Source organism: Diorhabda carinulata, chromosome 10, assembly GCF_026250575.1.
Source record: "Diorhabda carinulata isolate Delta chromosome 10, icDioCari1.1, whole genome shotgun sequence".
NCBI lineage: Eukaryota > Metazoa > Arthropoda > Insecta > Coleoptera > Chrysomelidae > Diorhabda > Diorhabda carinulata.
Window position 1 is genome coordinate 10,197,864 of NC_079469.1, and position 22,697 is coordinate 10,220,560.

General features: G+C 31.7%; 1 protein-coding gene across 1 annotated transcript; it reads left to right on the forward strand.

Moving 5' to 3' along the window:
* The first annotated feature begins 2,071 nt into the window (after nt 1-2,071).
* Nucleotides 2,072-22,121, forward strand: LOC130898682 (putative sodium-coupled neutral amino acid transporter 11). The gene is made up of 9 exons (XM_057808140.1): nt 2,072-2,451; nt 6,871-6,927; nt 7,684-7,765; nt 10,538-10,747; nt 12,555-12,807; nt 13,565-13,635; nt 14,794-14,955; nt 15,034-15,290; nt 16,607-22,121. Exons 1-9 carry the CDS (start codon nt 2,368-2,370, stop codon nt 16,853-16,855), a joined length of 1,425 nt encoding a protein of 474 aa, XP_057664123.1. The 5' UTR covers nt 2,072-2,367; the 3' UTR covers nt 16,856-22,121.
* The last annotated feature ends 576 nt before the right edge of the window (nt 22,122-22,697 follow it).

Sequence of the window (22,697 nt, forward strand, 5' to 3'; positions counted from 1 at the left end):
TCTTATACATTCTCCCAAAAAATGAAGTAGATACGAAAAAACAATTTTTTTTGTGTCTGAAATTATATCGATTTTCACGGCGACAGACAGCAACTCAGACGGCGCCAAAAATACTAACAGTTGCTATATCGATCAATTGTAATGATGCTATAACTTCAGTTAACAAATATTTTATCATCTTAACAACAGATTGGAATATTAAAGTTATAGTTTTGGTTGATGACAAATCATCATTATGAATTAAGAGCTAAGGAATTAACAATAAACTAAACTTACTTATGCATTAAAAATTGTAATTTAGACTAAGTAATTTTTTCGAATTAGACAAAATTGTTTATTTTTCTGTCAATTTCAATCATATTCGTGTATAGTTCTTGTTAAATTGAGGTGAATTAATCATAGCAGTTATATTGCTTAATGTACTGAAGCATCACTATGAAGGGGTATAATAAGGATGGAGTTGATTTGTGTGGTTTTTGACCACGGTCGTTTTCAAAATTCAAAAAGAAATCGTGAAATTATATAAGGCAAAGGAAATTGTAGATTACGTACGGATTGAATTTTTATTCATGAATTATATACTGGTTAAATGCTCAAAGAACTGATTGCTGTGCAGACTAAACTGTTGCACAAATACTTGATTCTATAAGTGGAAATAATTTGGGATATTACTGATCGCAAGAATAAAATGGAACAGTACCATAAAATTTGCATTTTGCTTTAAATCTTACATTTTAATAGTAGAGTTTATATACAAGACATGTCAATATAATACAAACTCAAATTTTGATAGATAGTGTTTCCACTAAAATTTTTCAAAATCATTTGATGATGAAGAGATTCAAATGAGGAGGAGTTGGTTTTGTTTGGAATTACGAGTAGTGATTCAATTTTTATAGAAAAAAAACGTGTTCTCAACATGTAGTGAAATGACATTGATCTTTCCTATGAGGTAGATGGCAGAGAGAGCCAGGTGAAGTTCTTCAACGACAAAAATCAGCATAAGGTTTTTTTAGGTGTATTACCGGTGGTTTCCACGTGCGTTATCACGTTATACCCAACAGTAAAATAATGGTTATGGGTGCTGAATACCCCGTATCAAGAACAACTAAATTTAACGTTGCGTCCTCTGACAGTAGAGTAATGACAACAAACTTCTGAGATTTTTGTGTTATACTCCGAACAGCTACATCATAAATGCAGATAGTTATTGAACCTAACAATATTGCTGAAGCAGAACTGGAATTATTGCGACAGTTCAGGTTAGAAATTGGCACCCAATCACTATATCCTGCCGTTGAGGAAGCATTTATCCACGTAACATCTGCCAAGACCAAGATCAACGTACAAGGTTCTGATTTTTACCAAGAGAGTTAATACTACGTTATAATACAAACCTAAATAGACTTGGTGATTGTGGAAATAAATGATAGGCATGTATGGTTTATTTATTTTCTTTCTATTTTTATTAAATATTATTTATTCGAGTTTTCTCTATAATTCACCAACCAGCCTTATCTATAGACTATTAGATATAGGTTTTCTTCAAATCTTTCTATCTCAGTGTTACTTGCGTCAAGTTTCCTTATTAGAGGTCTTCCTTTGCTTCTGAGAGAATTCTCTTCTAGTTGTTATTGCAGTATTCCTTTGGTCCATTTATTAATATCTTTTATGATATTTCAATGCCAGTTTTATTTTAGTTTTTTTATTAAAAATAAAATACAATGCTTTAGTTTATCAAACTATAAATACTTATCTGCCAATACATGAAAATTAGCAGTATCTCAAGTAGGATTATGGTGTTATCCTGAAGGAAATATGAGGATATTCACAAATTTCTACTTAGTATTTTTGTACGTATTCTATCTCATGATCAAGAGGAGGAATATTTTCTTATATATAACCTCTATATCGCTCTTTGTTAACTTCTTTATATTTCTAAAGTTTAGATTATGAACAAAGCGAGTTTATGGTTCAAGTTTCTTTGCGGTTGCTCAGCAAAAGGGAATAAGTTTAGATGAATAATAATTCAAACTATTAGTTAGAATTGTGTTTAATTTCAAACAAGTACATAATACAAATATTATAGTTAAGATAATAAATAGAAAATTGTTTATTGAACTTAAATTTCCCCTCGTAAACTACGGTGATTTTCTGTAGCGCATGATTCTGTTCGTAATCGATATTAGGAATGAGAAGATCCAATTTCATTCATATATTCAGCTCCGTCCTTCGTGACATTTACTTCATCATTTTTCCAAAGAAAACATGTATCTTCTGTTTCTTCTTTCCGTACATATATTTCGAAGAATATAGAGAAAATTTAATTGAATTATTGTTGTGTGTTTTGTGTTAGTTTTCGACAAAATGTTAGCAACAGGGGGTATAAATATGAATGAAAAAAGTTATATGCTGGAGGGTGGAGGACGAAGACATTTGTCGGAAGATCGGGTAAGTAGGTCAAACAACTGGAAATTTACACGGTAAATAAAACTTGATATCTTTACGGTTGTGTACTTAATTAAAATATGCCTGATAAATAAATGTCTTTATCTGAAATTTTTCTGTGATATTCCATATCATTTATTATTAAAATAAACAAAAAAATTTGGTAGCAACAAAGTTTTCAAAATGGAATTGTGCCCTTGGCTCGTTTTTTATTAATAATAATTTTTCATTTTTCATCAAAATACGTACCTACCTTCGTTATACTTTTGAATAATTATAGCTAGTATGCTTAAAGGTCATATTAGTTTTAAAAATATATCTTATCTAGACACGATTGATGACTTTATTATATTGGGTGTTAACATTTTAATAGTACTATTATATTTAAAAGTGCAATTACAATATAATTTTCGTTTTTCAACCTACCTACCGGGTTACCTCAATAATCGCATGCGCTAATTACCAAATAACCTATTAGCCTTTCTTCCCGTAAGGTTTGAGGCATTCAATTGTTAATTTATGGATAAGTTTTTCCCATTTTTTTTCTATCAATTACCAGGATGACTTTTGTTTGCGTCAAGACTTTATCTGCACGATTTACATCTATAGGGCCATACCATGAGGTTGGTGGTCTGCCCCTGAGCTTTTTTCGTGTCTTCTTTGCTTCCAAACTTTCTCTAGTTGTCTCCCATTCTATGCCAAGCATTTAAGGTCGGAAAACAACTAGACCACGACTAGTTAAGATAAAAGGCAGAGTAAAAATGAAAACAGAAGACGGACCATCCATCAGATTTTTAGATTAGAGTTTAGATTAGATCCATTAGAATTTAAAATCTAAGAAAAAAGGATTAGGCACATGATACTATCCTAAAGAAAAGAGGATTACCACAGGATTCTACTAAATATTGCATCACTAAGATTGTAGTTTTGTCTTCATCTATGTTTCGTCCAATTTTTTGTATTGTTGGTCTTTCTCTTAGCTTTTTCTAGTGTCTTCTAGACTCCCAACTTTATTTACCTCATTCTCATACTTCATCCGTATCGTTTCAGTTTTATGATTTCAGTATTATTTGGAATCGATTTACCGTTTAGCTTCCTCTTTATTTAGTTTCCATACATTTCTGTTATTCCTTTTGAACGTCGAGTCCCAGGGCGGTGCACCGAACTAATATGGCTTTAGAAGCTCATATATTTCTAAAAGCGATAAATAAGTAGTTTATATCAAATATTATGGGATGGATATGTTATTTCCAAAAAGAACTAATATTCAATACGATTTGTCGATTTGAATAAATGTTAGTTTGGTTTGAAGTAAATAAAACAACAAAAATATACTTTTAATTATTTAATATCTATATATTCATAGGAAAAATTACTGATACTACTTGTATCATCATTACGGTGTTTGGTAAACCTTTCAACCAATTGTTGAATTGTATGATCAAGAAATGGAATGAAAAAATTAATTTTGTAATACGTGCATACATCCAATTAATTAGTTGTCTTCCGACGACGCGGGGCATTCGCAGTATAACACCATTTTCTTCCAGTAAAATCTTTGCGTCTTCATAGAGATGAAGATATTCGACGTCAGTGTTGTTCCTCAGGAGTTGTAAGACATTAATAATAATATCTAGATGTTGAAATGCCGTGATGAGATTGATGTCAATTGTTTGTAATTGTTTTGATAGCGACAGTGTATAGCTCATAACTTTTTGAAGAATCAGAGTTCTTCGAGAGCGTTCACAATCGCTGAATAAATTTCCCTGATTTTTATAATATCTTCATGTTGGTGGCCTTGAAGAGCTAGTACCGAAGGGTAGTAGCTCTTCAAGCTCTTGAATTTTTTCTTTCAACAAAGCAGTGCGTTGAGCAGAATGTCGAAAGTAGGAACCAATAGACTGTACAATCCCAATGCAATTTTGAACATTTGTTAATGAACATGAATCAGTAATAGCAAGGTTGAGAGAGTGTGCACTACAGTGTACATAAAGAGCAAGAGAACATGAGCTTGGGCACCATGCAAATACCCACTCATAGCTGCAATCCTATCGTAACCTTGACCATCCACATGAGAATATTCAAGTCCATTCTTTTTCAGAGTTGTAATAATAAGATTTGCGAGACCGGATCCTGAAACATCGACCGGTGGAATGTACTCAAGTAACATCTCTTTGAGTCTATGGTGTTTATTATCTGTGAAATTAACAATAACGAGACTTGTCCGATGTCGGTGGTTTCGTCAACGTGAGGGCTTGCGTATAGGGCATTCTTCTGTGAAGTGTTCAAATGCTCAGCCAGATCTTTATCTCCAGACTCAGGCAATAACTGCAGCAAGGTTCTAAAATTACCATCATTCTGCAGTGGTTGTTCAGATTCCGGCGTAATTTGTATGCGCCCTAATCGATTTTACCTCTCAAGCAGATGCCTCGTTTGCAGAAAAAAATTATTATTATTATTATGGGTATTAGTTTCTTTCGATTCTCCTCTTGTATCTTTCCTTCAGCTCCTTAGTGACCGAAAAAGCCTGCAAAGACTTTTAGAAAGTTATCTGCCAGTTCTGAATTTCGCTTGTGGTATCCCGATTTCGTATGAGTTTCAAATATTTTTAGGGCATTTTTGCATTTACCAAAAAGGTTCGATTATCAGCTGGCCGATCCTTTGATGACCACCTTTACCTTCATCAAGTGAACGTCCCATTACCACGCAAACTCTGCAGTATGCTCCACTTTTATATAAAGAATATGACAACCAGGGGAAACTTATATTTATATATATATGGCGTTTTTAAAATATTAATTCAAAATTTTCTCTTGATTCTCGTAAAAACCAACATGCAACTTAGCTACTGTTGTAAAAGATAGGTAACAGACAAGCTGACCTGTTTCAGACTAGATGTAGATTCGGCAGTTGAAGGTACCGAACAGAGCACCAGCGATTTCGGTATTGTGATTGAGGTCGAGGACCCGCTTGTCATCGCAGTCTCCTTATCAGCATGCAAGGTAGCTAAAGCTTCGATAGCTAAATCCAACTTTGTTTCTTTATTAGAAACCTCTTGACTACACCATTTTTTCTGGTAGTTTCGCACACGCACGTTATAAGGTTTTTCAGATGAGTTTTCCGACACTTTCGATCACTTCTTACGAGGGTTTTCCGGCCTACAAAAGGTTTCACGCGCGCCCGTTATGAGGTTTTTCAGCCAATTTTTTCGTTCGGTAAAACCGGCTGGCATTTTCATATCCGACCTGTGCTGACCATAAGAAGTGGCGTTTGGTGATGAACTAAGTTTGTGCCGCCAGTTTATAAGCTGAAATAGGATAAATAATAGAACATTTTGTGTTAGTTTAGATTATTATTATTAAAATTATGTAAATTCTCATTTTTGTTAGTTCTCAATTTTCTTTATAGCTCTGCAGCACTCCTGTGACTAGCACGAGCTGCCCCTCCCACGAGATTCTATTCTCCTTTAGGAATTTGATTATGATCAAAGTTTATTTTTTTTTATAACCCTCTACACACAACACAAAACTTTGATACCTATATATACGAATAATGAATATGGAAGTATTTCATGTAGAGAGGTTTTTATTCCTATATCAATTGTTATAATTTGAATGAAATTTTTAGCACTAATTTCATACTACATAAATGAAATCGATAACCTTGTTTATGAAAAGTTCATTACTCCAATTTGTACCTACTCATTGTATATATTGATAAAGTAATCCGTAGTGCGATATGATTAATTTCAGTGGTGATTATTTTTGATAAATTTCGATTGCTATCGATTTATCCTGATAATAAACAAAAGATATATTTAAAAATATTCGATTCTTAGTATTTATTTATATTTGTCAATTTTTTGCTGAAATGTCAATGAAACAAATAACATTTGTCTGAAACGGTTTCAAAAATGTAAGAGGTTACTGTTCGACCCTACTGCTGAGTAAAAGTTCAATTCTAGTTGCAGCAACAAGTAAAGGACACGCAAGATCAGGACGATTTTAATCAAATAGCTATGAAAAGATAGCAAGAATTAGTAATTTCTAATATTTCTAATTTTTTTTAGTATTGACACCAAAATTATGTATTTCAGTTAAGTTAATAAATATTTCTTAAACCAGACGTGACAGAATTTAATTTTTTCTGGATAATTTTACCTAAATGAATAACAACTTTCAGCTGGGGTATGTAAACAGTGGAAACTAGTATACTATCACCACAAATTTTACTAAACTTACTTTGATTTTAACACTTTTAGAGCATAGATAGATAAAGTTTAAGCATCGAAACTAAAGTTTACGTGAACAAATGAATATTTAAAATGTTTGAAAAAAAAAACGAAACAAGTCGAATGACATGTCACTAATACTCAAATGAAAAAATATTTGGGTTATCACTAACTTTTGTTTTTTATTTCAGGGAAGCAGTATTGATTCAAACGAAAATGCTTTTGATGATATGAAACAACTCATAAGTGTAAGTATGAAGCATATAAATGTGAAATATTTCAGTTTTTATTTATTAAATTGACCAATAGCAAATTCATAACTCATTTGAAAAACATACAGGTTGTCTATGTTAAAAATACAGCTTGTCTTCCAATGACCACACATACACCCATCTTCCTAGTAGACCAGTGTTTACCTTTAAATATGTCTAAACACAAATCTACATTTCGAAGAGATATATAAGTCTAAAAACCTCATTCAGGAAGATCTGAAAGTAGTAAAGACCACGCTTCTCTTGTTTGAGATATGATAGTGCTAGAAAAACTTCTGGTCTAACGCCGGGAGGAGTAAGGGGCGGCAAAACTAATTATAGGGAATAAAGAAGAGAATTGCGATACATATTTTCTGCAATTATCAAGCTCATACACAGCGGAGAATTATAGGATTTGAGATAATGGAAGAGCCTTGTTCAAAGCTAGCGACGCGACGGTCAGTTAAAAAGAAATTGACGAGACTTCTTCGTTCTTAGAAATGATAAAGGTTAGAGCAGGTATCACTGAAATTGGCTGGAATGATTTTGACCCTTCCTACACATATTAAGTTCTTGAATACTCTTTACATTCTTTGGCTCCTATGTACTATTAAATAACGTCAAAATATTTAAGTAAAATATTCAAAGATTTTTCATATGTCAAATAATTCAATGTTTATTTTATTATTAGACAAATTATGAACATTTTATGATTGTATTCAATTATAACATTCATAAGATATGTCTTTTTAGGATGATGAAAATGATAAGACTAATACCCTTCCATGGGCCAGCTTTAATTTTATTAATTCTATACTAGGAAGTGGGGTTATTGGTGAGTATTAAAACAGTTGTAATATTTTGATGCTACACTAAAAATTTTAAATCCTACAAGCGGTTTTTCTTTTTTCACGTAAGTACCTATAATTTTGCAACGTTGCCCTATAATTCCCCATTTAAATGAAATTGTTTAACATTTTTATCATCAACCTGAATTGGTCACATATTGAGATAGATAGGTCATATTGAACGAATCAGTATCTAAAAAGAAAGAAAGTACGATTGGAGGAAGAAGAAAAAGAGAAACAACGCTAAAAATAGAACAAAATTGATAAAAGAAAAATAACAAGTAAGCCTTCTAGGATATGTTTTATTCTAATGAATAATCTATTGTACATTTTCGACAATTAATGGTGGACATTCACTGAACGTAGTTGAGATATATAAGATTAAAAGTACCATGGCGATCTATATCAATAATTATAAAGAAATTGAAGACGATAACCTCATTATGAATCACATTTTATGATTCTAACGTCTATTTAATTTCCACAGTAATCATTAAAAGACGGCAACGTACCAATTTCATACAGGGACTGATAAATTTTTGCATGTGAATATCAAAGTGAAATAATTGAAGAAAACCTAGATCCAAGCTTCATGACTTCTTGTTCTATTAGGTGACTTCTCACTTCTATCTGTGTCATGCTCTCCTTTAGAAACAAATAGAAGGGATTTACAGACTGACGACGGATCCGAAAGTTTACATTCAGGGAAGTGTCATGCCAAATTTCCAATTTTAGATATTGTCCGTATCTGGATGTGGACCCTTACTGAATGAGCAGAAAAAGAACCAATCTATTACACTACGGCGATCACTTAATTTTATCACAGTAGAAAATGACACTTCATACTGCTTTCTAAGCCGGAAAATGTTCAGAAATGAAATAATACAGATATATAAGTAAGCTCTCAAACAAATCTGATATCAAATCTAGACTCGGAGAGGAATACTTAATATATGAGCAAGTTCCTGGTGTAATCGAAAAGCTTAAACCAAAATTTAGGACACAGAAAATAGTATTTTGCAGCTTTCTCAGATATCTCTTATATCTTCAATAATATTTATTAGTTAATAGTGTATTAGCGATAACACTTTCTGATGACACCATCCTATTAGCATCACTACACATTTTTTTTTCGATGTGACAAAAATAGTTAAAGAAATCGCGCATGAAAGCAAATGAATGGAAATCTATTCAGGTAAACTAACCGCAAAAGTGATATTTTTTATAAAAATGAGAGTACTTGCAATCTTCCCTTCTATTTAGAGTTCAAAATCTCGGAAGGATTTCATTCGAAGTTCGTAAAAATTATTAAAGATAACCTATAGTCTTTGGTAATCTTTTTTCAACGCATGATACTTAAGAGTTTTTGGTTGATATGGAAGCAACGAATCTGTCCTTAAATAAGCTGCACATTCAACTACAGTGACTGGTATATAACATCACTCAACAAGTCGTCTAACTAACAGACAGACGGCGCTACCATTGTCAAATCCAAATGACGTTTATGATGTACTAACTTTGAAAAGACTATGTGTTAAATTTCATTTAATCAATGGCATTGCGAGTGGTCAGAAAAAAGTGACAGCCATTAAAGTGAAGCTACTTTTATTATTTTCAAAACAATGAATTCCAAACAATTTCATGTGTTAATTTATCATTACTTCTTGATGAAAAAAATATTAAGCTTAAACGTGGTCGTACAGACATCGATGATTGTCCAATTGAGGTGGTTACTTCTGATAAAAAAAGTCCACAAATTGGTTATATCTTATCGTAAATTTAAGTTGTGTGAGATAGCTGATGCTGTAAATATATTAAAAGGCAGTGTGTTTACAATTATGCATGATCAAGTGAAAGCTTTTTTCAAAGTGGGTGCCGCTTTACTCACATCACTTCGGAATCAAAACGATCATCATCTGAGGGCTCTGCAGATGATGCCTACTTTCTGTAGGCATCATCTGCCAAAGCGTTCAAAGGCACAACAGTCAGCTGGAAGGTTTGGGCTTCATAATTTTGGGATGCCCATAGAATATTGTTCGACTATCTCCAAAAGAGAGGAAAAATTAATAGCGAATACTAAATAGAGTTGTTGGATCGCTTGAATGCAAAAATCAAGGAAAATCGGTCGAAAAAAGCCACTGTTTCACCAAAGCATTCACCATTCATAAGTCGGTTAAATTGAACAAATTACACTTCGAATTGCTTCTACATCCACCGTATAATCCAGATCTGCCCCCAGCAACTACTGGCTATTCGCTGATCTCAAAAAAATACTCGCTGGTAAGATATTCAGCTCAAATGAAGAAGCAATTGCTGAAACTGAAGTCTATTTTTAGGCAAAAGATAAATCCTTCTACAAGCACGGCATCGAGAAGTTAGAGAAGCGTTGAAATTATTGTATTGCTCTTGAACGAGATTACATCGATGAATAAAATCGATTTTTGGTCAAAAAATATATTTTTCATAGTTAGTCACACGACTTATTAAGTTTTATTTCTTCAAAATACTGTCAACAGTTATATACGAACAAATTAAAAGATTTTGATGAGTGCTAGTTGATTTATATCAGTCAAAACAATAATTGATTTCCATAAAATATGATGAAAAAAGTTTAGTTCAATACGTAGAAAGATTTATAAGTAAATTTTCCGAAAACCCGTTTTACAATGAAACGATTTCTATCTGAATTCCATTCTATTTATATTCAGTTTATTCAGTTCACGAACCTACTTTTGTTGCTTATTACAGATTATTTTCAGGAATACCTTATGCACTTCACGAATCCGGATTTGGTTTTGGAATTTTGCTTTTGATTTTCGTAGCGTTCGTTACTGACTACTCCTTAATTTTAATGGTGCGAAGTGGGCACATCAGTGGAAAGTTCTCTTACCAGGGAATAATGGAAGCTGCATTCGGAAGAGCTGGTTATATTTTTCTTGGAATATTACAATTCGTTTACCCATTTATAGGTATTTTATTTCTAATAGTTCAGCTTTAGTACTAATTGCCACATATGTGGATTTTTGAAACGTTATTCTTTTGAAGCTTCACATACAATGTAAGATATTTTATGATAATAATCAACATTCAAACTTTTTTTCTGCTGGGATTTTGATTGTCGTTCGTAACACCACAAACTAAATTTGGAATTTTAATAATATAAATGAATTATTTAGAACATATACTTTGAGATACAAGAATAGCCAAAGATACCCAAAGATATTACTAGTATATATGCTTGTACTTATGTTCAACGTGATCATCACCACGTACATTAATGCTTCTTTGTACCTGAAAACCTCCACATTTTGAAAGTTTGAAATGTAACGTTCTTTTGTCGTCCTGTCTTGGTTTGACGCCAAAGTTCAGTTATCGGGTTGCCTCGGGTGCCTGTTTTTTATCATGGTATGTTCCACTTCACTCCAGCATCAATGCAGAAATGAAATATGGGTCAATATGGTGATGACGACTACGCTAAAGATACTTGAAGAGATTTTACTTGCCCCCTGAATTGGTAACCTAGGATTTTTCTGCTTACGAAAATATGGAGTCGTATAAAAAAGCGGAACAACAAAATTTTCTTCATTCAAGGAAGTGGCATCACTGGCAAATATCTTGAAGAACTTTGTCAGTGGCGTACTTATTCAGTTAAGGTGTATAATGAAGAAAAAAGTTAATTTCAGTTAACAAAGGAAAAATTTCCAAACTATGTGCATTGTTTTCAAAATGAACTGTTAAAGAAAGCTCTCATCTAGATTAAAACACGGGCGTGACGTTCACCTACTTATTTTAAGTTGACGAAACAATATCTGTGGTAACAATTTTTCAAAGTAGTTTCCTACTCGGTTGGCTGAAGTCCCAAACACGACCACAACTGATATGTGAATACTCAGCTCCTCCAGTAGTAGTTTCCTCACCCTCGGTATAATCGAAGAGCTAAATACTAAAGGCGCAAACAGAACCAACAGTAAGATGTGAAACTCAACTCCTTCAATGGTAGTTTCTTTAGAACGCGAAATCTTAAGCACGGCTGTTGAGAACAGCAATCTTATAAGTAAGATAAACCCAAACTGATTTAAACGATCTGGTGCAGTCTTCTGCGGTTGCTGCCAAAAGATATTAAGCAGAGAGCTCCAAATATAGAAAGAATCGTTTATTCTTAATCCCAAATCCAGATTTGAAGAAGACAGGATTTTGATACAAAATTGTCCGATAAGTATCAACCAACTGATTGATTTTATACGTCTAGGTGCGCAGACTATTAACATTGTTGTCGATATGGGAGAAATAACCAATGACTTTGATAGAGTCTCGATCCAACTTACAAGAAGTTATTCAAAGTATTGGTCATTCTTCAACCGAGTCTCTCAAGCCATGCCAAAAGCTGAGCTACCGTTATAACTGGTTCAAAATCAACAATAATTTTAGGTTCAATATTTATACAAAAGAAATGAATCATTATTATCGGTCCTTCAATTTAGTAATTTTAACGAATATCACTCGAGCAATCGAAGATAATCGATTATTATTTTTCACTAGTAACTCGAAGTAATCCTTCAAAAACCACCCAAACCGTGATTTCGGCAACTTATGTCTCGCTACTTTAAAATAATCGATCATTTTCGAAGCTTTTTTTTTATATAATAACTGAGTTTATTACTAAAAAAACTTTTCGGTAGGCTTTATAAAATTTGTGCAAATTGGGTAAAACGATAATGTAAAATAAATCATGTCCTTATATATACCAGAGAAGTGTAAACTTTATGTATTTTGTAGCGATGGTTTCCTATAACATTGTAGTAGGTGATACGGTAACAAAAGTGATAGTAAGACTGACGGGAATTGGACCAGATTCGATATTTGCCAAACGAGAAGTTATCGTGTTGATTGCTACCATATTCATCACGATTCCTCTTTGTCTCTACAGGGATGTAGCGAAACTGGCTAAAGTTTCATTCTTAAGTCTCATATGTATAGTTTTTATTTTGTTTTCGATATTTATGAGAATTGGACCACTCAGCGACATAGTGTAAGTAACTAGATTAATTATATATAGTTTCTTAACAATTAGGTACTCAATATTTGATATTTTCACTTTGTAAACTAAAATTATAGTCAAACTCAAATTTCAAATCTATCATAGTTACCATATATGAATATGCGATTATACTGCTGTTGACATGGTTTGATCACTTTGACTCTTTGGTGAGCCCAGCAATGTGTGTTGCCTTTAAAAAACATTCTTTTTGCTCTCTTATCGAACTGTTTCGTGTCTGTTGACCTATGAGAATATTCGTGAGAATGGAATGAAGAGTAACGCACGACATAAGTTGAAAGTGATTAGAAACGTGTTAAGTTTTGGAAGTTATCGATACAGGAGGTTTTGTAAACCTTCATTATTGTAAATAAATAATTTTTCACTGCGCTTTGTATCGAGGTGTGTTTCTTGTTAGGTTTTTGAACTCCTACTTATTAATATAATATATTCATGAAATTGATATATTGATGTCAGTGATCTTTGATGACTGTGTGGAATTTGAAGCTTTATCAATTGTAATTAATCTTCTTCTTCTTTTTCGCTTCATATATACATATATAGTAACTAATACCTAAATTCACTAACAATAATTTCTGAATGTTGAGATACCTGAAAACTATTTTTCAGGATTCATTAAATGCTCTTACTGCAATAAATATTATTTATTCTATCTGTTACTAACGGGATTCTGCGGTCATTGTGTTGCAGGAAACAAGTTTTACTATATTTTGTAATTTTTAAATTGTAGGCCACAACATCCTGAGTCATGGAGCTTTATCAATAAGGATATTATACCAGCAATAGGAATAATGGCTTTTGGTACGTATTTTCCGTTTATAAAACAGTTTGTGGTCAAGAAGTAACTGAAAAAAAATCAAATAACCAACACAGATAACCTTATTCATCAATTTATTGACACGACATTCGAATATCATTTAATTAACTTCAAGGAAATGTCCTGCATGTACGGTGCACAATGCAAACCTGTTGTTGATTAATAATTTTTAAATTGATTAACTCATCGTTTCTAGTAATCAGAACTTTGAATCAGTTTTGTGTCCCTTTGAGTTTTCCTATAAATTCTTAAAAGAATCAAACATTTCAATTCAAAATTCTTTGAAAAGTGTCACACAAACTTGAATTGCTTAATTTGAGGTTTCTTTTATTGAGAGGATAGTACTGAGTTAGATTAGATTAGATGAGTTAGGGCTTAAGGTTGTGAATCTTCCTCGCTAACACATAGGAGGTTTCTGTGATTTCCTTTGATTCGTAGTGGAGTCGAATTTTAAGCTCTTGAGCTAAATAATTTGAAGAGAACATGTGCGCTTTTTTTGCTGCATGGAGATAGTGTGCATGTTTTTAGAAGGTTAATAGTAGAAAAGTTATAATGAGGATGAAATGTAATTAGCATTGCAAAGTTCATAGCTGCAATGAGCTATGAACTCTTATTTGGCATCTGCCTTTTTACATATAGCAGTTACATTTCTCAAGCACGTCCTCATGCGCCACACTAGGTAAGACAGGTCATATACCGCCATTAGCTTTTCAAATACATGCCATGAATACGACGCTCTACAGGTTTGGAGGCGGTGAGCTTATGATTGGTGGAGTGGACTTCATCATTTTTCTTCTCAAACTTTAGTCTAATTTGACAGTAACAATTTTTATCAAGATCCACATGATTCATTCTACATCGGTATAGTTTAATTCTTTGTTTCGCTGCAGAATTTGCCGATTTTGATATTGACGAATTTATCATCGCATTAAATATTTTCGCCGCTAGCTTACGCAGTATAATTTTAACTGTTTACTACCGAGGTATTGTAAGTTAATCATTTTCTCAAGACGCCACGTAATTTTTTGTTAATTTCCAGTCAAATTTAGGATATGAACTTCATGGACATTCAAAGGATCTTTTCAAAGTGAAAGTAATTTGCGAGAATGATTTCTTAGGACTAAAATTTATTTTTATTTCAGCTTTTATGTGCCATCATAACACATTTTTAATATACAGCTCTCTAGCTGATGCAAGTCAAAAGAAATGGGAAATTGTTACACATATTTCTATATTGACTAGTTTAGTTGTTGCAATCATGTTTGGAATTGCTGGATACTCAACATTTAAAGCATACTCTCAAGGTAAATATTTAAATCTCGAGAACTATAACATTTGATTGATCCAAATGTAGTACATAATTTCCTATGGTATAATTTTAGGAGACCTATTAGAAAATTATTGCTGGGACGATGATCTGATGAATATTAGTCGATTGCTTTTTAGTATACAAATCCTTCTCACTTATCCAATTGAATGCTTGGTGAGTCGAGAAGTTATAGAAACGTCTTTATTCAGCAGAGATCCGAATGTTCCTGTATCAGAAAAACTTCATTATCTCATCACTTTAGGGGTAGTGATTACAACGTATTTAATTTCCATCACGACTTATTGTCTAGGAGTAGTTTTGGAACTGAACGTAAGTGATAACCTTGTTCAATTTTTCTCAAAGAAAATCTATATAGAACTTGTTTTTCTGGGAATAATGAAATATGAAAATTACTCAATAATAGCTACTAACATACCATCTCCTAAAAAGATTTTGATTGTAAACATATCCCTAGATTATCACGTGGCTTGATTAAATAACTCAAACATCCATTGATAGGAACTTCAAGCGTACTTCAATCAATCCTTCATTCTTTTGATCAGTCAAGGCCGTATACAGTAATCGGTAGTGAACTGCACCGAGTGATTGACGCTTGTAAAATTGTGTAAAATTACTCCATGGTACCAATCAGCTTGAGTTTTTCAAACTTCTTATCGATTATCACCAATGGTTGCTTCAAACTTTGAGCCGGTTTTTTACTATTAATGCCCTTGATATAATTGATTTACTCAGCCATTTGATAGTTTAACGGCACTTTTTGGAATGGTCAATACAATTCCTGCTTCTCATCCCAGAAAGACCATTTATATTAGTTTAATCCTCAAACGTCGGGTTAAACTACAGAAACTGTTTTTTTTCACGTTTTATAGATGGCGTCCACTAACAAACTTCGGTTTAAACGTTACTGGCGGTCTAGAGGTAGATTAAATTTCATCTCAACATGAAACGGAGGATCCGAACCTAACTTTTTCATGTGTCCTACATTTTTACAATATTATAAAGGGTTTTGGTAGAATGATTGAACGTTCGCACTTTATATTTGATGAACTCGACGATTATTGTGAAGAAATTATCAACATTGCCTCACATTTTTTAAATTTTTTGTGGTTCTAACGAAAACCTGACCGTTTTTGTTATTTTCATCATTAAATTCCCTTGCCAACTCTTCCCCTAGTTTTTTTGCTGTTATTTCCAAGTTACCTTTACAAGGTTAACCAAAAGCACTAACTACTTGAGTCACTTGTAAAATAGAACAATCTTGTTAATTCTTGATATAAACTAAAGATCAAACCATAGCTTAATCGGTTTTAATAATACATAATACATACAGAATTAATACATATCTCGGAAAAGGCTTGTACAATTTTTATAAATTTATGGGTACAAGGGATACATCTTTCTTTTTTCTGCTGATATTCGCAAATATTATTGGAAATATTGAACATTCGCTGAACCAGAGTAGAGTTGAAAAATGAAATACTTTTTCATTTATGGAAAAGTCTCTGTTTCCTGAAACATTACTTGAATCACAGTTCCCAGTATTTGAAATAAAATTATTTCGTGGAAATTTTGCACAGAATTTGAACGAGTATTAGTTTGCATATAAATTTTATTTTATTTCACAGGGTGTATTAGCAGCTGTCCCTCTGGCTTACGTCCTACCGGCATTATGTTATTTACGATTAGAAGAAGGTTTCATATTTTGTAGAAAAAAACTTCCTGCTCTTGGAGTCGTTTTATTTGGATTGGTAGTAGCAATAATGGGGGCAATCTTTCTGATTGTAGACATAGATCAAGTTGACACCTGCATAGAGAGCCAAGTTATGGAATATTGCAACAGAACTATTACCAATATGACGTACAATAGCACTTAAGTCTTATATTTTCAATGGGATTCGTACATTGTAGAAGGTTAATGTATAAATCCATTGAGATTACCATTTGTTATATTGTGAGAAGATAATAAGTGGCAGTTATAGTTACAATAACTCTTCATTATTATTTGAGAAACGGACGTACATTTATTTATACTGCTATTTATTTGGGTATGTATCCTGAGTAGGCTGTTCATAATCGAAACTAATTTTCAATGTACTGCAGTATATATTTATGAATCATTTATTGTTGATAAACTGTTGAAATTTCTCATTCTTACTGTTAATGTAAAATCTCTTCCTTATTGTTTTTATATGATATAGCTGAAATATTTTGTATACATTAGATTGGTACAATAATCAATATACATGAAAGTTTTGATTCACTTTCTGTCTCAGAAGCTTCAAGACTGAGATTTTTACGATATATTTAAGTGACTGCCAAATTATATGTATATCATCGGACGTTCTCTTATTCATTCTATACAATTGATCATTCGTTGAGAGACACATGTCACAAAAGATAAAATTTTCCCTAGACAGAACTCTTGCATCTCATTATTAATAAGTGGCTCTACCTCTAGTATGGTTTCTAAATTTGTCCGGTGATAATGCAGTAAAAAACTTTGGCGACTATAAGGTGACATTTGTTCAGTTTTAAACAAGTTTTTTGCATAGAATTACATTTTTTTCAAAGATGTTAGGATATTTAGATAATTCACTTTCAACTGTCAACCATTACTGAATTTAAACAAAATTTGTACATGTGAGACGGATCTTTTATTGAACATAAATACTTCTTATATATCTGATATCACACAAATACATCTCCATTTCTGATGTTACTAGGCAGCTGTTATTGATACAAATTTTTCTAATACTTTAGTAGTCTAAAAAGACCATCATATTTGACAAGGGACATTTTTTAGTTGAAAAATCATGACTAGAAACCATGAATCTTCTTTAATACTGAATAAAAATGCAGTAAAAAAGTTTCATTTTGTTTTCACATGGAATGAGGTTGATACTTGTATGAATGAATGATAGGAAACAACTTAAAAATAAAAATAAATTCCAGTATATTGAAATTTCTTGATCAAAATCTGTTCTTCTGTTTACAGGATCTAATATGCATGATTCGGATAAAATAAACTTGAGAAATATTCATATCTATTGGCGTCTATGAGGTGACATTTTTTTAGTTTCAAACAAGTATTCAATTTTAATTTTTTACATAAAAAACTTTTTTTTAAAGATGTTAGGATATTTAGATAATTCACTTCCTACTACCAACCATTACAGAATCTAAACAAAATTTGTCTATTTCAATGTGAAACGGATCTTTTATTATACATAAAGTGTAACATCATCTAATAGGTTCACATGACATTCGAGGAAGACCCCATTTAGGATTTACTACTATCAGCCAACTGAAATACATTTTAAAAACGGATAAAACGAATCACCTGTAGAATTTTTCAATGAATCATCATTAAAAATTAGTTTGAACGTAATTCCTTATTTCAATAAATTCTTAGACTTCTTAAGATACATTAAATTAAAGAAAGCACTTGACATCTTCTCCTATTAACCTTTTTTTTTCAATGGATAGTTGGGATAAGCTCTGTTTATAAACATATTTCCAATTTATTTTTTCTAGTTTGTTGGAATTGAAAACTTACAAATAACGGAAGGTTAGGTTAGGTATAATAAATAAAATTTAGTACTTAGGAATCAATTCATCTCAGATAATTAGTCCAACGTATAAAATCAATACTAGAAACTTTGAATGTCTCCACAGGCCGTTTGACGTGGGGAAATTACATGCAGTGGCACGATGTAATATATCTTGATGAAAGACATGCACAGTTAGAGCTTATCGATTCATGCCAGATTTCAAAATTGCATATTTCTCGGCCTGATGCCACTTACATTTCTAAGAAAACAAAAATCTAGTCAAAATTGTTTCAAAAACCAACAATTCTGCTGAATGGTTTGAGTACTTTTGCAAAATTATTTTTAGGTATAATTGTGAGCCTAAACTAATTTATTTTCTTTTTTTTTCATGGAATTTATTTGCGAGGTTTTTATTATTATTATTAATTAGTTTTGGATAGTGACAGCTATCCTACAATGTCAAAAAACGTGCAATATTCAACATATGCAAATTTATTCTTGCACATTGGTTTGCAAGAAATCGAACAAATAATTAGTAAATACTACTAATACTTCGATAAAAGTGAATATATGGTAACTAATTGATTTTAAATACGGTTCAAAATTTACAATATTCATTACATATTTTACTGTAGTTATAGGTAAGTTTTTGTTTCTCAATTAAAAGTGAAGATGCCCACTTGAAATGTGTAAATTACATTTGTGACTTTGTCATCTTTTGTGCTACTGAACGAAGAATGCATGTTTTTGTGATGACAGGTCCCAATGATCGGAATCGATGTGCACAAATAATTTTTCCTTGTAATTGCGAACTAGAAGAACGTGGTTTTATCAATAACACCACCCTGCATATAAAAATATTTAATAGTGTTTTTTATGCTGATTCGATACCTGCTTCTCGTTTTTCTCTATCATGTCCAGATTTTCTACAATTTCATATTCTAATTTCACTGGACGTTGTTTCATACACCAACAATATAAATTTTGTTTTCAATATTAGTTTACGTGTACAGAGATGTATGAATGAAAATAAATAGTTGACAAAGGATGAATTATTGATTATTTTGAAAAAAAATCATGAAGGCATTTCGAAGTATGTGAAATTAGATAAGGTACTAACGTAAAAGTATTATATTTTAGCTCTCCAACATTCGTTTTTTTGATTTCTTGCTAATTTATTGGGTGTCTTGACAATTCCTCTTGTGATTCAAGCAGTTGTCGGTCATCAAATTTTTCCATTTCTTTTATGTATTTGTGAAACTGTAATCTTAGGGAAATAGTCAAGTTGGGAATGTAGAATCCTACTAGGTTTGTGTACTTTAAATCTTTATTGTTGCTTCTTCCATTAAAATTCGGATTTGTTGACCCACGAAAATTTCTGCCTTGATTTTTTCTGAGGTTGTGCAGAGAAATTTTTCGGGAAGTTGAGCGCCTTCTTTTGATAAAGCGTTTACGAATTGTTTAATCAATCCAAGTTTTATGTGCAGCGGTGGTAGTTTCAAGCAGGATATTTCTTATACAAGGTTTAAAATTTTGTCGTTTATGCCACAATTTGTGCGTGCCTTGTTATTTAGTAGCCTGGAATGAATCATCACGATAGAAATTATCCATTTGTTAGTTAACCAGACGTAGCGGAAACAAACGAATTGCATTTTTGAAATCAGCTTGCAAAAACTGCATAAAGAAAATCTATTTTCATTCCGTCAAAGATTTTGATGCAGGGTGGTGTAATTACAATTACAACCGTCACGGTTTTTAGGAAAATTTGATTTTATATTAGTCGTGGCATACTGCCAGAAGAGTACCTAGTTGTTTTTTTTTCGATGTTCCATTATAATTTTTGAAGATATATAAGTCTATCTACTATTTATAATTCAATTAATTGAATAGTAATAAATTGTAAATAATATATTGATGATACATCGATGTCTCACTAACTGAATTTGAAGTTATAATACTCAGATAACGATGAAATAATTTAATATTTCTTTCTCACTGGTTCAATCATTGATTCTCATTTCAGTTGCTTTGAACCTTAATTTTCAGAGATACGAATACCCATAATTTTAATTTGTACATTTACAATTGGTCCGTAATTTCAAATTCAGTCTCATACAATCGAAGCTGTTTTAAAATGTTAGGACGGTGACTTACTATAATGTTATCAATCAAATATAGAGCTTATAATAAATTAAAATCAAGCAACGCAATATGACTAGACAGCCAAATATATTTATCAGGGATTTACTAATTGAATATAAATTCATATAAATTTAAGTATATATTCTACATGCCAAGATATCTATAGAGCGTGGCTACGTTATGAAAAAAAATCTCTTTTACCAAGCATTTATTTTCTTTATCAAATTGTATTCACTAATCATTCACTAATTCCTTTGTAATTAAAATGTGTGTCTTCTAATACCACATTTGAAAGGACTTTTGAGAATTATTTTAGCAGTATAAAAGTGGCTTTTATAGGGAAAATGGTTAATTAATTTATTCAGAAAATAATTTCACAACTATACGAACAATAATAACAAACTAATCGATATATAATACTTTTCAGCTGAATTAAAGTGCCACCCACATTTATTTCGACAATAAGCACCATATTCTTCTTGTGTACATAGGCAGTTTATCGACAACAACATTTTTTTTTAATTTTTATTTATTCACAATAAACAAAATCTAGAAGTGTGGGATCTGGAGATAATGGAGGAGTTCACCTCCCAGACCAACACTGATTAAAGGCTGATTCATAAACCTGACTTTCCGTTTGCTGTTTGATGATCATTCACCTTATTGATAAACTTGCTGCCGTTAATCTAAAAACTTTGTTATTCTTTTTGACGTGAGTACTACTTTGTATTTTTCTGATACTTTTGTGTTTCGGTATTTATGAACGATTTTATGGAAAATAATGAAGAGTTTTTTTATTGGGACAAACGCAAATGTTTGTGTTGAAAGTTACTAACTGCAGAAGGGGACGTCAAACGGCAACTGCGAATAGTCTTATGAATTCTAATGTTTCTAATTTTGTAACAGCAAATGTCAACGGATGCGGCAAACGGAAAGTCAAGTTTATGAATCGGTCTTAACACTCGTGAATACCGCGTGCCTAAGCAGGGGTGCACAATCTTATTGGTAAGTGAAAATTATTATAACCTAACTAGCTGAGTCACTTGAAATATTGAAATACAATAGCTTATTGTGTAAAAGAATCAACAGTATGAACTGCAGAATATATTTTTTGTTTACTCCGTAAAAATGATAATTGGCCAACTATACCATTACAGTATTAAAAAACCAGTCAAATTGGGTATTACAAGACTAACAGTTCAACTCAAGAATTTTAACAATTAACTATATTCTATTCTTAAATTAACTGTTTATATTTAAAAGATTTCTTCAACCATTTGAGTATAAATTTATTTTTTTTTCTCTCTAATTTCTTGGGTAGGTTGTTTGACTGAATTGTCCTGAAAATTATATAGGAATGACTACACAATACTTAGAGAATGGAATAAATGGTCACAAATACACCAAAGATGCATCGACTGCTCTACACATTTTAAAAAAATAAAAATATTAGCTCAAGACACGAACTATCAGAAATTATTAATCAAAGAAATGATATACATAAAACAAGATAGACAAGATATAAAAAAGCTCAGCCAAAGTTACCATAAATTGATCAATTAGTTTATTACAATCTACCTGGTATGATATCGTTTTATTGAAATTTCGAGATAAATAGATTAATTCTAATATTTTGTTTTTAATATTTTTTTAAAGATATCTACTAATATGTTTTTATCTATTCTACAAATATTTTAATCATCATATATTAATCCTTCTCTTGAAAATGGAAGGAGCGAAACGTTATGTTATACATATCTAACATAAAAATGTGATATTTCATCGAAGTTTGATTATTTCATCCAAACAACCTGTGAACCAAAGAAATAAGAGAAAAAAAAAAGAAATTCATTTATATATATATATATATATATATATATATATATATATTTCTTTTAGACTTTTCTTTATTTAATTGTCCATTTTCTGCTTTATTTTGAGAAATAATTTTCATAGAGAAGATTTTGACGTTTTGGTGTTACTCCGCTTTCTTCAAAATATTAATTGACATTGGCTACCTAGT

What these genes read in the sequence shown, in the direction of transcription:
- LOC130898682 (XM_057808140.1), top strand. Translation starts at nt 2,368, where the DNA reads ATGTTAGCAACAGGGGGTATAAATATGAATGAAAAAAGTTATATGCTG. An exon ending in ATTCGTTTACCCATTTATAG is followed by an intron (nt 10,748 to 12,554) that starts GTATTTTATTTC and finishes TGTATTTTGTAG; the next exon opens with CGATGGTTTCCTATAACATT. An exon ending in GGACCACTCAGCGACATAGT is followed by an intron (nt 12,808 to 13,564) that starts GTAAGTAACTAG and finishes TTTAAATTGTAG; the next exon opens with GCCACAACATCCTGAGTCAT.